General features: G+C 28.4%; 1 protein-coding gene across 1 annotated transcript; it reads right to left on the reverse strand.

The window, feature by feature from the left end:
- Positions 1-4,471: 4,471 nt before the first annotated feature.
- Positions 4,472-12,951, reverse strand: LOC106681807 (uncharacterized). The gene is made up of 5 exons (XM_014422319.3): positions 12,708-12,951; positions 12,044-12,171; positions 8,379-8,470; positions 8,246-8,308; positions 4,472-4,645 (listed from the first exon to the last, which is right to left on the reverse strand). Exons 1-5 carry the CDS (start codon positions 12,853-12,855, stop codon positions 4,570-4,572), a joined length of 507 nt encoding a protein of 168 aa, XP_014277805.1. The 5' UTR covers positions 12,856-12,951; the 3' UTR covers positions 4,472-4,569.
- Between the last annotated feature and the right edge of the window lie 1,646 nt (positions 12,952-14,597).

Consider the following 14,597-nt stretch of genomic DNA (forward strand, 5'->3'; position numbering starts at 1 on the left):
TGAACAACTTTCCGCCTTCAATTAAGACCACATGGGCGATTTAATTATTTATACGATTGGAAAGGCTCTCTACTTCCTAGCTCACAATCAGCGAAGGGACTCCTTGATCATAAAGGTTACCTTTAAACGTAAACACATTATTTATTCTGTTCACAGAATACATGATAATGCAATCAGTGTGTAATTTATTTTATTAAGGGTTTTTTAATTAATAGTAATTTACTTCTGAGTACTCCAACTGTAACACTCGCCAGTAGGTTTATATATTATTTAGCACTTCATTTATAATTTAAAATAATCATGATTTTTAGTAATGCTCAATCAAATCAGTATTTATAGAGTACAATATACATAAATATCAAATTATTCATTGGATCCTTATAAAATTTTTACGGAACCTACTACGAATTTATAGAAATTGTTTCATATTATGAATGAAAAATCATAAATTCAGGAAAATTTATAATCTTAATTTTTAAAGTCCATGAAAAATTAAAAATATAATGACAATAAATCGATGAATTATCAAATGGAACGCAACAATTATTATACTTGATAAACCAAACCTTTTAACTAAATAAATTTCAATTTTTATTATCAATTCACACCAGGAAGTTCAATTTGTGAGGGCTAGGAAATAAGAATCGAGAAGGGAACTGTACAGTTTCGAAAAGAAAATCTTATTGCGAAACAAATTAAAAATTACTCGCTGTGTAGCAAATATCAAAAATAACGATGATGTTTATTCATAAACGAAAATCGGTTCGTTTATTCTGCAATAAATTGCTTTCTTCTTTTATAAAGTCAACCAATAAAGTTGATGATTAACTTGGTCAGTGTAAAATAAAAAATAATTAGTTACATTACTTCAAATTTATCCAGAAGTAAAAATCTGCTCATATTAGTTTCCTTCGTCATTCTGCCCAAATATAAAAATATTTTTTTATATTTCCGTGTTCTCCAATATCAATTTTATAAATTAAAAGCTTTTTAAAAATATTCAAATCCGTGAAAAAGTTAAATTAATTAACAAAAGTAAATTAGATATTTGAATTAGAGGGTCTCTTTCAATTAAGCCCCCTGAAGAACCAATGAGCTCCCTTCTAGAAAATTAAAAGTTTCTAATAGTTTCAGTTATTAGCTCAAGTTACAAATTAGCAATTTACCCAACGTGACCTGCGTTCGAATCTATTGTTGAATTCTGCGTGAAATTCACTTAAAAGTATTTTGATAATTCTCCAATGAGATGGAATTCATCAAACCAACAAAATTAATTTAAATCAAACTAATGAAAGTTACACGATACCGATTTTGCAATGGTATGCTAAATTTACTGAATTTTCCACCATTCGGAAAATGTTTACGTAAAAGAAAAAAAATCAATAGAAGTTACATGATATTGACTTTAAATTTTGTTTGTTTCAACATTAAAAATTAAAAATACATGTATTATGAAAATATAAGAAAAATATATTAGTTCATTTTTTTAAAAATAATATACAAGTTCGCTTAAGTGGAAATAAGTATTTATTTTGAATAAAATTGATCTTAAATTAATAAATGATCTTTAAAAATTCAGTAAATTTATTTCTTAAAATCATGCTTATCAAGGACCTAAACATTATTTATATTAATTAGTCAACATATAAGATGTTTTAATTATAATTATTAATAAAAATAAATTATTTGCATGCTATAGGATTTAATAATGTTGAATTTGGAACAAAGCTATTGGTTATTTATGAAATGAACTGTAAACTGAATAAAATCCATGAAATAAAAATCATCCAATGTTATAATAGTAATGCAGATAATTTGAATCAAACCATGCCTTCAACAATTCAATATTCCTTACATTATTTTCGTTTATATTAACTGATAAGAGAGATTTTTTGTTAATGTATTATAGGAAATAAAGATAGTATATGGAAGATAGAATTTATCTGCATACAAAAGATTGCAAGAATAAAAATGATCCTAAATACAACAAAAAGTTTGCACCAGAAAGAAGGAAAAAAATCAGAAGAGAACTCTTAAAGCAATGACAATTAATGAATATCTAAGTAATGCCATTAATTAAAAAGCAGATTCAAGTAATATGAATACAACATATGCTGAGCTACTAAGTAGATTAATTATAATAATCCATGTCGAAAATAAAAATAATATAATAAGAAATTCAATAGAGTGCACTTAAAAGTAATTTAAGTCCCATTGCAAACCAAAGTAAAGAGTGTGCTAAATGTGTTAATAAAATAAAAAGCGATTCGTATTACGCAATTCGGAAACTTGAAATTTCAAACCCTTGATATTTATATTCCGCAAATTAAAAATACCGAAAAGGGTTTAATTTTCGGTAATAAAATACCGGTGCTTGGGAATGCTGATGACTTGGTATTATTAGATGAAGACAAGGAAGCTATGAAAGTAAATACAACTACGTTGATAAACTCCCTAGATCGTTACGAGAGTTTATCAAAGTAATTTAAGTCCCATTGCAAACCAAAGCAAAGATACAACCGCGTTAATAAACTCTAGTAAGGAACTAGGTCTCGAAATACATATGGAGAGAATAAAATACATGGTTATCAGCAGAAACGAGAGCAATTTTTTTGATATAGATTTAGAAGGAAATGCATATGAACAGGTAGATAGGTTTAAGAATTTAGGCTCTACGGTAACTAGAAAAATCGAAATTGATGAGAAAATAAAAAAAGATTCCTAAAATGTTATTAACTCTGAAACGACGGAGAGGTAAACCAAAGCGTAGGTGGTAAGATTGCGTCGTCTGATTTGACAGATTTGAGTTTGAAAGAGTGTCATTTAACAGATGTATGAAGAGAAAGGTGGTATCGGCATCGAACTGTCGGCTTCACTAACCTTAATTATTATTATCATTATCTAATTCGCATTTTATATTTAAGATATGTATCACCTCAACTTACTAGTTTACCCACAGATAATTTTCTACCTTTCAAATTATACGTTTTAAATAATGAAAATATAATCCAATTTATCTAATCCATTCTGGTTATACTATATTTTAATTTCGTTAGCTTGAATTTAGAAATTAGATACTTTTTTATCCTAAGACGATAACTTGACTAATTTTACGAAAGGCAGAAAGTGGTTTTTCAATGAAGTGAGGAATGAAAGCTTTCGAGAAAGGGGCCCTAAAGTAAGGTCAATGTAAAGGAGGAAGAAGGAGTATATTAGTGAAGAAAATTGCGAGAGACGGGTTATGTAAAGGAGCCCGTGCCATTACTGTAAGGTGATTACCAGGCCTCCTGTCTTATCTTCATAATCCAAAGAGCTAGATTAAGCTCCACCTTACAGTCTTAGCCAACTCCTTAATGATTAATCGATATACACTTTGTAAACCATTCATTACAGACCCTTTCTATCTCCTTGGTGGAACCGGCTTTCTTACTAACCTGAAATAGGAAATAGAGGCGAAGGAATGATTCCTTCATGATGAAATTCCATTATATTTTATTAACGCTTTAGGTGCCGATCTAGAGAACAGTACATGTGCGATGAAAACCAGAGTAATTATGTTGCTCCCCGAAATAAATAAATAAATTATATATTTTGGCCGAAGAAGAATGAGGTTAACAGAGTATTTAGAAGACTACAAAAGGGAGTAATGAGTCCGGTAAATATAATCCAGGTGATAACATTGCGGCAAAAAAGTTTTTAATGTAGGTTTTAGTAACGAATGGATCCGAACAAACACTGATCCAAATATTAAACGTCCGATGAGTAGACTAAATAAGGGTTGGATAGCGATTGGTGGTATTGGCATCGAACCTTCGGGTACGCAGAGGCATTAATATTATTAGCACCAAAATTACAGGCTCATTAATTTTTTTTTTGACACGGAATAAAGATATTGAAAAACAACTTAATTTTTATTGATTCACTGATATAATGTATAATTAATTTAAATAATAAATTATTGTGTAACGGTTTCCGACGTTTTTCTATTCTGCGATGATATTAGAACATTTATTTTGGGACACCATTATCTAGCAATGCGAATAGAATGATATCGACGCGATATAAAGTTGCTGGAACTTTTTGTAAATGCTATGGAAAGCGGTTTACTCCCCTCTACAACTTAAGGGTAAAAATTGTTAACGATAGAGGAACAGTAATTAATTTAACATATTAATGTAATAATATTAATGTTAGGATAAGCATTAAAAACAGTATAGTTTCAAGTTGTTTTTTTTGTGCAATAGTAACGGACTATTTGAACCAATATACAGTCAGATATGTATATGGGTAATGTGAATTACCAGCAAAAACATTCCCGTGTACCTATGAATGAGTAGCAGATAAAAAAAAAAATAAATAAAAAAAATAATTTCTGCTTAAATAAGTTGCAATGTAAAACATGAAAGATTAAATACTTTATGTTGTGTATATATTACATTGCCAATTTCTATTACATCAATGAAAATTATTCAAGACGGAAAACAATTTTTATTCCGATTAACAAGATACAATTAACTTTTTTCAAACCTCAGCTATGTTTCTACATACAGCCTTATTTTCATTTTCTTATTAGTATCTTGGACGATTCCTGCATTCTTTCTCTAGACGAGGTCGTTTTGATGGCCTCATTGGTTCGTCTCCGTATCTAAATCAGTCCATTATTATAAATTATTAATATTTTATGACAGAAAAGTAATATAGGAAGTGTATGATAGTAGTTTGAACTAAAGTGAGAAAAATATTATAGTATGTCTTTGATTACAGTTTAAACTAAACTGAAATGTCTATCTTTAATAATTTGATAACATTTTTTTTGTTATCTGAAGTATAAATACACCAATCATCTTCATTTATATTGTAGAAAATATAATTTCTTTTTTTTTATTATTTTATATTATGTATAAGCTCTTAAACTACACCCTTTGAAGCAAAAAAAAAGTTTTTTACACTTTTTTAGAGTGAAAGTTCTTTACTGACGCTCTGCAACTAAAGAAAAAAAATTCTCCCGTATAATTTCGATAAATCGATTTCATGACGAAAAGGGTAGTGGTGGGGGGGGGGTGAGAGAAGGAAGCAACGCTGGTCAATCCTAGCAGGAACATTTTTATATTGTAATAGGAGAGTAGGAGCTTAGAGGATCTTAACAATCCCGGGAGTGATGGTCCGACTGAGTTATCTGTTTTTATCTCATGTCTCCTATTAACTTAGCCAGTCTCAAGCCTGCCAACATTTGTTTTTGTATTATTTATCTGATTAAAATATTTTCAAGATGTTTCCCTACTACTTACATTTAAAATACATCCTAAAAGAACGCAATAACTCTTTACAGCAAATTGCTGTTTATTATGTAAATGCTTTTTTTAGTGAATATTTGAAAAATGAAATAAGTTATTTATTATTCAGATGCGGCTGTTATAAATATAACAGACTGGTTATATATAATAGACTGGAATAAATATAAAGTGAATAAAGCTGCCGAAATCGTAGAACATTTATATTGCAATCAACTGGTGTATTTGTATGTGTAATTGCGTATGGATGAAACATTAGGGGTGAAAATTTTGCAAATAAGATTTTTTTCACTATCTACCCGAAACAAATTTATGCTTCAGTTTCGACAAAATTGTAAAATTTTTAATTAACAATTATAATGATGATAATTATAATTATGAAGAGCAAATACTAAAAAATAAATTTGTTTTATGCACTGTGCAATAAAAAAAAGAAAAAAACTTATTTTAATTATTATTTGTTCACCCAATCATATGTTTTAATTAATACTACATATGTTAGCTATGTTTTCATTAATAATCCTAACTTAATATCGATGGCTTACTTCAGAGGAGTGTTAAGTACATTTCTACTAACTTAACTCTTTTTGGAAAATTACAACTTTTCAATTATTTTTTCGACTGAAAAGATTTATATTTTATACCGAAATCTGTTCATGAGAAATTTTTATTAAACGTTGTAGTATTCCTAAAAGGGCGAACTTTTAATCGTTATTTTCCCTAAAGTAAGTGGAAATGTACTCAGCACTAGCGTGAAATAAGCCATCGATATGTTTAATACACGAATTTAAGATTGAAATCAACCAGGTTCAGTTAGTAATGAACCCATAATAAATTAAAATTTTAATTATTACGTTGGATATAGTTATATTTGTAAAACGTTTTGTACAACTCAGCTATCAAGAGCCAAACTACTTTTTTGGAATATTCTTGAGCATTTATATACTGTAGCATATATATTATACGGAATTTAATTGTTGTAATAGAGAGTTAATTGTTGCACTAGTTTAAGCTACTAAAAATCATTTAATAACTAAGCCACTACAATAAAAAAAAATATTTTTGATATATACCATAATTTGAATGATAACATATTTAATTAAATCGTCAAGGAGATAAACATTCCAGTAGTCTTTCCATCCACTATAGTATTAAATGCAGGCATACATTATTTTCTTGAAGTATGTGTACAGTTTTTAAACTGTTCTTGTCCCGAAGATTTACTATGGATTCACCTTGGTTAGATAATATCGAAAGCTTCTCTGAAATCCATTATTGGATGCTTGAAAAGGGCAAAAAGGTGCCGCAAACGTGCCTTCCCTTTCCGACATGTGTGCCAATTACGGGCCAGTAATTAAGAGCCGTGTAGACAAGGCAATGATTTGAGCTGGTGCTTAATTAAATTTAATTATAGGTTCTCCTATGGATTTCTTTGCTCTTCTGAATACTTAAGGGTCTGGACGATCTCTCACAGTGATTAAGAATGAATAATTATTTAGTTTTAGTTTTAACTACAAGGAAAATTTTTTTATTAAAACAAAAATATTTTATCGTTTAATAATCTCCCAAAGGTTGACTTCATCACATCATTTATTTTTGAAAATTATATAACTTGATTGCCAGCGTTAATGTTCTTCCATTAACGTTGTCAATCAAGATTGTAATAATCCTGGCTGTTGGATAAAGTATATTTCAATGAATTTAAGAACGTAAACTAAAGTTAAACGACAATGCTTAAAAAATCATAATTTCCCCGTAAGGATTGATAGAATTAAATTAAAGAAGTATATGATTACTGTATGAATAAAAAAATGTTGTCTGATGTCTTCTTCGAGACTGGTTTTGTTATTCAATCTTAATAAATTGTATTTATATAATCTCTGCATTTATATTAATTATTTAATTAAATAAGTGAAAAATACAAGTTAATATTGACATTGTTTTATCATAACAGTCTGAAAATTCAAAATCGTTAATGTAAGGCTTGGAAATTACAGTTAAAATTATTCTTGTTGATGGCCAGGTTGGCCGAAACGTCAGGCGTTTAAAATAATTAATAAAGAATTTTGGGATAATACGAACACAGTTATTTATAATTGAATCATACTCTGATTTAATTTTAATTTATTGGACATGGTTAAAATCAGATTTATAGAGACCATCTTTAACTCATTACATTTATTATATATGTGTTAGAAACCTTTCTAAGAAAAAAAAAATCAAATTGTGAGTTCTATAGATTTCAAAAGTCCGGTTATAACGCAGTGGCTAAACACTGTATTTTGCTGGTTCCAATTTGCCGAGCCCAAAACACTGGTAAAATTAGCAAGTGATTAAATAAATAATGAGGCGCTGTATCGAACGGGATGACAAGTTGACTGTGGCTGTCGTTTAATGAGATTGTTTGCCACGGTCTAATTTTATCGTGGAAGTTTATTTTGGAAACAGCTTGTTTGAACATTTTTATACAATTTAAAGGAGATAAGAAAAATTAAAAAAAATGTTTCTAAAAATATAGAAAATTATAAAAGATTTATCATAATAAAATATTGATTTGTTAATGTTTCTAGTGCAAGGATAACTAATGACAAAGTTTCATTGACGTTTTTGATGATTCTTAATTTTCATGTTGTGGAAAAAAAACTGTTATAACTAATATAAACATTTTAGTTTTTTAAAAAGAATATATATAACAATGATATGCAGAAGAAAAGGACAAAGGCTGATTCTAATAACAGACAGTTATAGACGTAAAAATAATTTAGTTAAACATTAATTTTATTTCGAGAGTAAACCAAATAGAATTATTGTAACCAACAATAACATATAGTTGTTTTTTCTGGCATGAAAATTCGGAACTGATTTGAGTTTCGATAATGTATCAGATTAGATTCTTACAATTAGTAAATGTTTCTTTGCTATGTACAGTTTCTAAGTATTGAAAAAAACATTACCCGGTTTTATCTGTGGACTCCGAGGGAAAAACAGCTTTGTAAACTCTATAAGGGGTAGATTTTCTGAAAAATAATTATTGTATATAACAAAAATATTCTGACACATGAGGTTACAGAGAATGTCTTCACTTACTTCCATTCCGTGTCGATAAACTTGATCCTATCAATTTTATTAGGGTTTAGCTTTTCATTGATAATGTCGAGTTTTCCATGAAGCAAGTCCAGCTGCAATTTTTTAAACATTTAGAATTACAGCTTATACAAACTTTAATTTGAATTTATAGATTATATCTTTTAGTTCATACGAAGGAGATTGCCGAGGGTGCGGTCAAAAAGATATAAAACAACTAAAAATATGTTGACAATGCACGATAATAAGATGCTATAAAGTAAACTAAAAATTGATAATTGTAATAGTCATGACAACTTGGGGTTGGAAATTATGTAAATATAAGTGACGAACTATATAAAAATGAACAAAAAAAAAGTGAGATGTACAATAATAAGTATATATAAGAAAGAAATAACATAGACTATAGATTTAAAATAACAAATGAAATAGAAAAGTAGATATAAGAGAAATAAAAAAACAAAAATTGTACAAATTTAGTGACTGAAAAACTAAAGAAATAAGATGAGAAGAAATAAAGGTCAAGAAAAAATAAATAAAAACATAATAATAATAATAAAATAAATAAAGAACAAATAATAACAGGCCACTTCCCATTTTTACAGACAGCCAATGAATGACAAAAGTGGATGCAGAATAGACACAGAGTGGGGGAAGATGGCGGTTAAAAACGGTTACATTGGTGTGAAATATAAGGAAAAGATATTAAACTATAAAAATTATAGGAAAGTATAATATGATCATAATAATAACTATAATTATTATATAATATAGCAAACAAATTTCAATTAAAAGTAGAAGTGATATATACAGATAGAAAATAAAGTCAATATAATATAATGAAGGAAGTATAGATTGAAACAATGAATGCAAAAAAGACATATATTGAAGACAAAAAAAAGGTAAAATATTCCGATGAAGTAAGCATAGACTATTAAGTATAATGGTTTAAAGGTAAACATACATAATAATTAAATAATGACAACAAATGTTTTAAGTAACAATAAGTAGTAAGTAATAATAATATTTTATGTACATTAATAATTGTAATAGTCATGAAAAATAAAAAATTAATTGAAAATTGATTTCAAATATATAAAGCTAGTGATCATAAGATCTAAAATTACCTTATTTTTTTAAATTTTAATATTGGTAAGATTTATATTTAAAATTGAAATAAATGTACAAATACTCAATATCGCTCCAAATTCGGGCCAAATTTCACCGGCCGATTTTAAGTATAATGTGCTGAGAAAAAAAATGTTTATGAATGCGTAAGCGAACTTAAGGGATGGAGTATGATCAAATGGATATAGGATGAATTAGATAACCAACCAGCACATTCACTAAAAATTTCACCAAATCAAATTAACAATTTGATCGATTACGATTAAAATAATTCATAATTTCGACATCAGTATTCCATCTAGTTATGGATTTTAAAGGTAATAATCATCTTATGTGAGGAGAAGATGGTTGGAGGTGCGGTCAAAATAAAGCACAAATAAATTGAAGTAACTTATTTAATTATGCTAAGGTTTCCGCCAGAATTTCTAGCCTTCATCAGGGCTAATAACAGAATAAGATAACAACCAATGAATACGGAAAATAAAAAAATAAAATATAAACAGAGTGGCAAAAAGTAAATAATTGTATAGAATGTAATTATTTACTATTTGTCATTCTTTTTATATTTTATTTATTTATTTTCCGTATTCATTGGTTGTTATGTTGCTCAGTTCTTAGCCCTGATGAAGGCTAGAAATTCTGGCTGAAACGTTTGGTACGATTAAATAAGTTACCTCAACTTATTTGTGTTTTATTTCGACCACACCTCCAACCATCTTCTCCTCTTATAAGTCATCCACGGTCAACTATCTCTCATGATTGGAAATAATCATCAATTATATAAAATGAGAAATTGTATATTTCAGTAAGCAATGAAAAAAAAAAAAAGGAATGATCTTAGTTTTTATGGTCTAAAAAGAAGTAAAAAAAGTATGCATGCAGTAAATATGTTAGAACAATACATTCACTTAGCGTCAAAGAGGTGTTTATGTTTTCTGATATTGGACAAATTCTATGAGAATGTACAGCATGTTTTGTCGGAACCTACAAGGATATTAGATCTATAATTCTCAATTTAATCTGAAACATAAAAATATAGAAACTGTTCCCAGGCGATCCCTAAATTTAGGTTTCATCCAATATGTTTAATTTTGCGGTACACTAATATCACATTTAGTATTGGTGGTTGTTTTTACCGACGCTCCAGCTAAAATGTAAATATTAATCGTTGTGTAACACAAGATAATTTAAAAAATATATTTTTTCAAAAAACACAATAATATTAAGTTAGATGTTTATCTAAGATAACAAAAGATATAATTCTTTATGAAAGGAGAAAGACATCCTCCTGGTTTTTTTTTTTAATTATTTTAAAAGTTGCGTGAATACTATGGTGATAAGTATGTATTTATTAAAAATATATTATACCATATATTTATCTGTACTCTTGAAGTAAAACATATTATGTCGCATTTCTTTAACTTTTCAGAAGGGCATTTTGAACATCGCTTCCAATAAAAATATAGGAATAAATGTTATATGTTTAAATAATAAAGGTATAATTAATAAAGGTATAATAAAGTAATAAAGGTATCAAAATAGTAAAATAAAACTATTTATTGTTAACCAACGTTTTGCCCCACTTTGCAGGGCTTCGTCAGGGCTCTCTAATTATAGTACAAATGACAACTGAAAATTTCTTTAACATATAAACATATTATATATTTAAATGTTTTACTTCAAGAGTACAGATAAATATATGGTATAATATATTTTTAACATGACGGTAGGTTCACCGCTACTGACCTACCATGACAGTAATATCTTGTACAACAGTACCATAATCCAGCAACAATCATAAATTTTAAACCATAGTAGTGGCTAGGGGCGAAATAATGTCAAAACATTTTATTTATTTAAAAAATAAAATTTATCCAATATTCAATTTTTATATAAATCTATTCAATAATTGTTACCGAGTAGTATTCTAAATAGAAGGGCTTCGTCAGGGCTGTCTAATTGTAGTACAAAGGACAACTGAAAACTTCTTTTGTTATAGTTATCCATAATGCATTTTGAATAACTATTGAAAAAATTATTAATAATAGTTTCGGACCCTGTCGGTACATTTTATGTTTGTGTGCACATGTGACGTCAGGTGGGCAGTGTTAGCATTCCTAGGCCCTGTTTCATAATGAAAGCTAATAGTATTGGTTCATAGTAAAAGTATAGAAACCACGTGGTAATTACACAAATAGTTATATTTTTTCATAATGATGTGATATTACACTATGAGTGATATTACAGGAGTTAAAAAGTACTGAAGTACAAGTTACTGTTGTACAAGTCAGTGTAATTGTATTAAATTTAATCGATAAGACAATAGTATTAGTTTTTACTTTATTATGAAACAGGACCTAGGTGTAGGAAATAATCACTTATCCCTCTGGGGTCAAGCAAAAATAAATACCAACGTCTGGCAATGCTAGATAGGTACAAAATGGACTTACTGCTTGTATAAATTATGCATCTATAATCTATATTTTGCATAGAATTAAGTTATAAACTAATGATAAGAATAAAAGTACAACAAACCTTACTTTATTGGTAAGTCTGAACCAACTTTGGCGGACGTCACCAATACTGACGTCATTCTTTCCGATTTCATAAAAAAATACGACTCTTGCAAACTCTGCTATCTCTCTTGTTATGCATCGTCTTCCCAATCCTAGAGTACAAAAAAAAATTTATATAAATTATTAAAAAAATATAATTATAATTATTCCTTAAATAAATTCAATATTCAAAAGACTCAATTTGTACGTTTTTATAAATTGAATATATGATTCAGTTTAGCTTTTAAATGGTATAACCTCAGTTATTTAACATGTTCAGTGTAACATAACTCTTTTGATTCACCATATTCAAGATATGCTATTCATCAAAATTCATTTTAAAACCATCTTGTATGTATTTTATTAGTATGAGTGTGAAAGGGAGTACTATTTTCAAATAATTTTCTCAAACAATATGAAAAAACACTTTTTTTGCCCACTAATACTCATAAATTACAAAACATGACGGAAAGTTCCATGTATGCATTGTCAATTCGTAATTAAGTTCACCACTATAATAATAATTATTAAATAATAAAAACGTATAATGATCCGGAAAAAATCACAATTGAGGTATGTTTTCGCAATTTCCTCCAAGAAACTTCGTCAGACTTAAAATCATTGTCATCAAATCAATAATTGAGCTTACCAATCGCTTCAATCACTTGGAATGCTGTTTCCGTGTCTATCATGTCAGGAATAACAGTGAAAATGTCGACAAGAATGTGGCAAATGAAATAAATCTCTTTTAGCTCATTGGCGATCATGTTTTTATGAAGTGATAGATCAGGGTTCATTCTTTAATTGTGGTTATATTAACGAATAAAAACGAAAAACTGTAGTTAGTAAATGAAATAAAAAAAACGAAATAATATAACTTTAATGAAATTGTTGAAAACGCAACAATGATAAAATAACATTTTGAAAAAATAATCCAACTGTTCATCATAAATCCATCTGATGTTATTGATATACATCTATAGTTTAAATTATTGAAAATGAGTGTCTTTCAGAGAGTTCGTTAAACTGGTTTGTTTTCATGGAAAAAAAAATACGTTATACAAATAGTGCTGAATACGTTTTATTTATGGTTTAATATAAAAAAAATATTGAAATAATAAAATCCAACACACTCAATAAATATTATTGCTACAAAGTGTAACGAGTGTGACGCTATATTTTATACTTATTACAAAAATAAGTTAACAACTGAGTTAAGAAAAAAATCAAGAAGAAAAGAAATATCAAAAAAACGAAATGAATCGATGTTTCAGGATTGATGATGTAATTTTTTCATAGACAAAAAAAGTCGGAAATGTTTAGCTAATTGAAATAAAATAAAATAATGAATCATCAAGTTTCTCCTTAAACAATAAATTATCATTTTTAAAAAATAAAATTTAAATACAAATATATCCTTTTGATATAACATTAACATATTAATTCCATAAACCTTTATGCCATGTACAATGCTATATTTCACTAAACTGCAGACGGTGTTTCCTTTGGTTCAGTCACTAACACCATGGTAATTTAATAGAATTTGAAACAGAACAAATAAATAGGATCGGTCTTTATTTGGGGTTAGAGGGGGCTATATCTAATGAGAGTAAACTACCCCTGAACCAGGAGGTGCCTCCTCATTAAAAGCGAGAGGAACTTTAGGCCGCGCTGAGTTTACACAGAGCGTAATGAGAACATATCTCAACTTGTCCCGTGCACACACAGCACCCTTGCGATTAACAGCTTCAAACCCCATGCGCTCAGGAGCTTTATATTACAATTGCGGTCACTTAAAACTAAAACCACATCGAGATTGCCTCTGAGACTGGCGTGTATTTACATGTATTTCAATCCCAGTATCTAAACTTGGTACGACTGAAGCCTTTGACGGGGGTGTTTATGTATTAGCGAAATATACGTTTACATTCGAGGAGAGTAAGTACTTAATAGCTTGACAGGAAAGTGGGTTTTGACGATAATAAACAAACCGAGTTAATTATACCTGTTTGAGGAAAACCACTTTGGTAAATAAAGATGATAGGTAAGCCTTGAAAGTGTAAATGTCAGATTTCAAAGACCTGTGTTCATTAACGGGGAATTTCCCCAAAACCAAATTACTAGTAGTACTGATGAGGAACTAGCCTACCTGGCATACTTTCAATTAATATCAAAGGGTTTTGAATAAAAATTATAAGAAAATATTTTGATTAGATGTTCAATTACTTAAAATAGGAGATGAAATAAAAAAAAAGTTTTATCGAAAGCGACTGGCTAGAAAGGCACACGAACTATGGTAGCCTTAGAGTAACAAATAAAAGAACAATATAATTAATCTATAATAAAAAGAAGTGACAGAACGTAATAAAGTAACTTTAAAATCTAAAAAAATAAAAAAAAATGGGAGGTAACTTTTTTTTTCTTTCTTTCGTAATTTATTTATTGTTATTTACAACTGTATACATATATGCACATCAAGTAAATTTGCTGTAAGTGATATTATGACATGATACATGTGGAGAATCTACCCATTGATAGA

This window comes from Halyomorpha halys, unplaced genomic scaffold (assembly GCF_000696795.3).
Source record: "Halyomorpha halys isolate HHAL.00 unplaced genomic scaffold, Hhal_1.1 Scaffold366.1, whole genome shotgun sequence".
Lineage (NCBI taxonomy): Eukaryota > Metazoa > Arthropoda > Insecta > Hemiptera > Pentatomidae > Halyomorpha > Halyomorpha halys.

Bases quoted from the DNA above. Each gene is read 5' to 3' on its own strand.
- LOC106681807 (XM_014422319.3), bottom strand. From the start codon at position 12,855: ATGAACCCTGATCTATCACTTCATAAAAACATGATCGCCAATGAGCTA. The intron at 12,172-12,707 runs GTAAGCTCAATT...TTTGTACTCTAG, and splicing joins CCAAGTGATTGAAGCGATTG to GATTGGGAAGACGATGCATA. The intron at 8,471-12,043 runs GTAAGGTTTGTT...AAAAAATTGCAG, and splicing joins GGTTCAGACTTACCAATAAA to CTGGACTTGCTTCATGGAAA.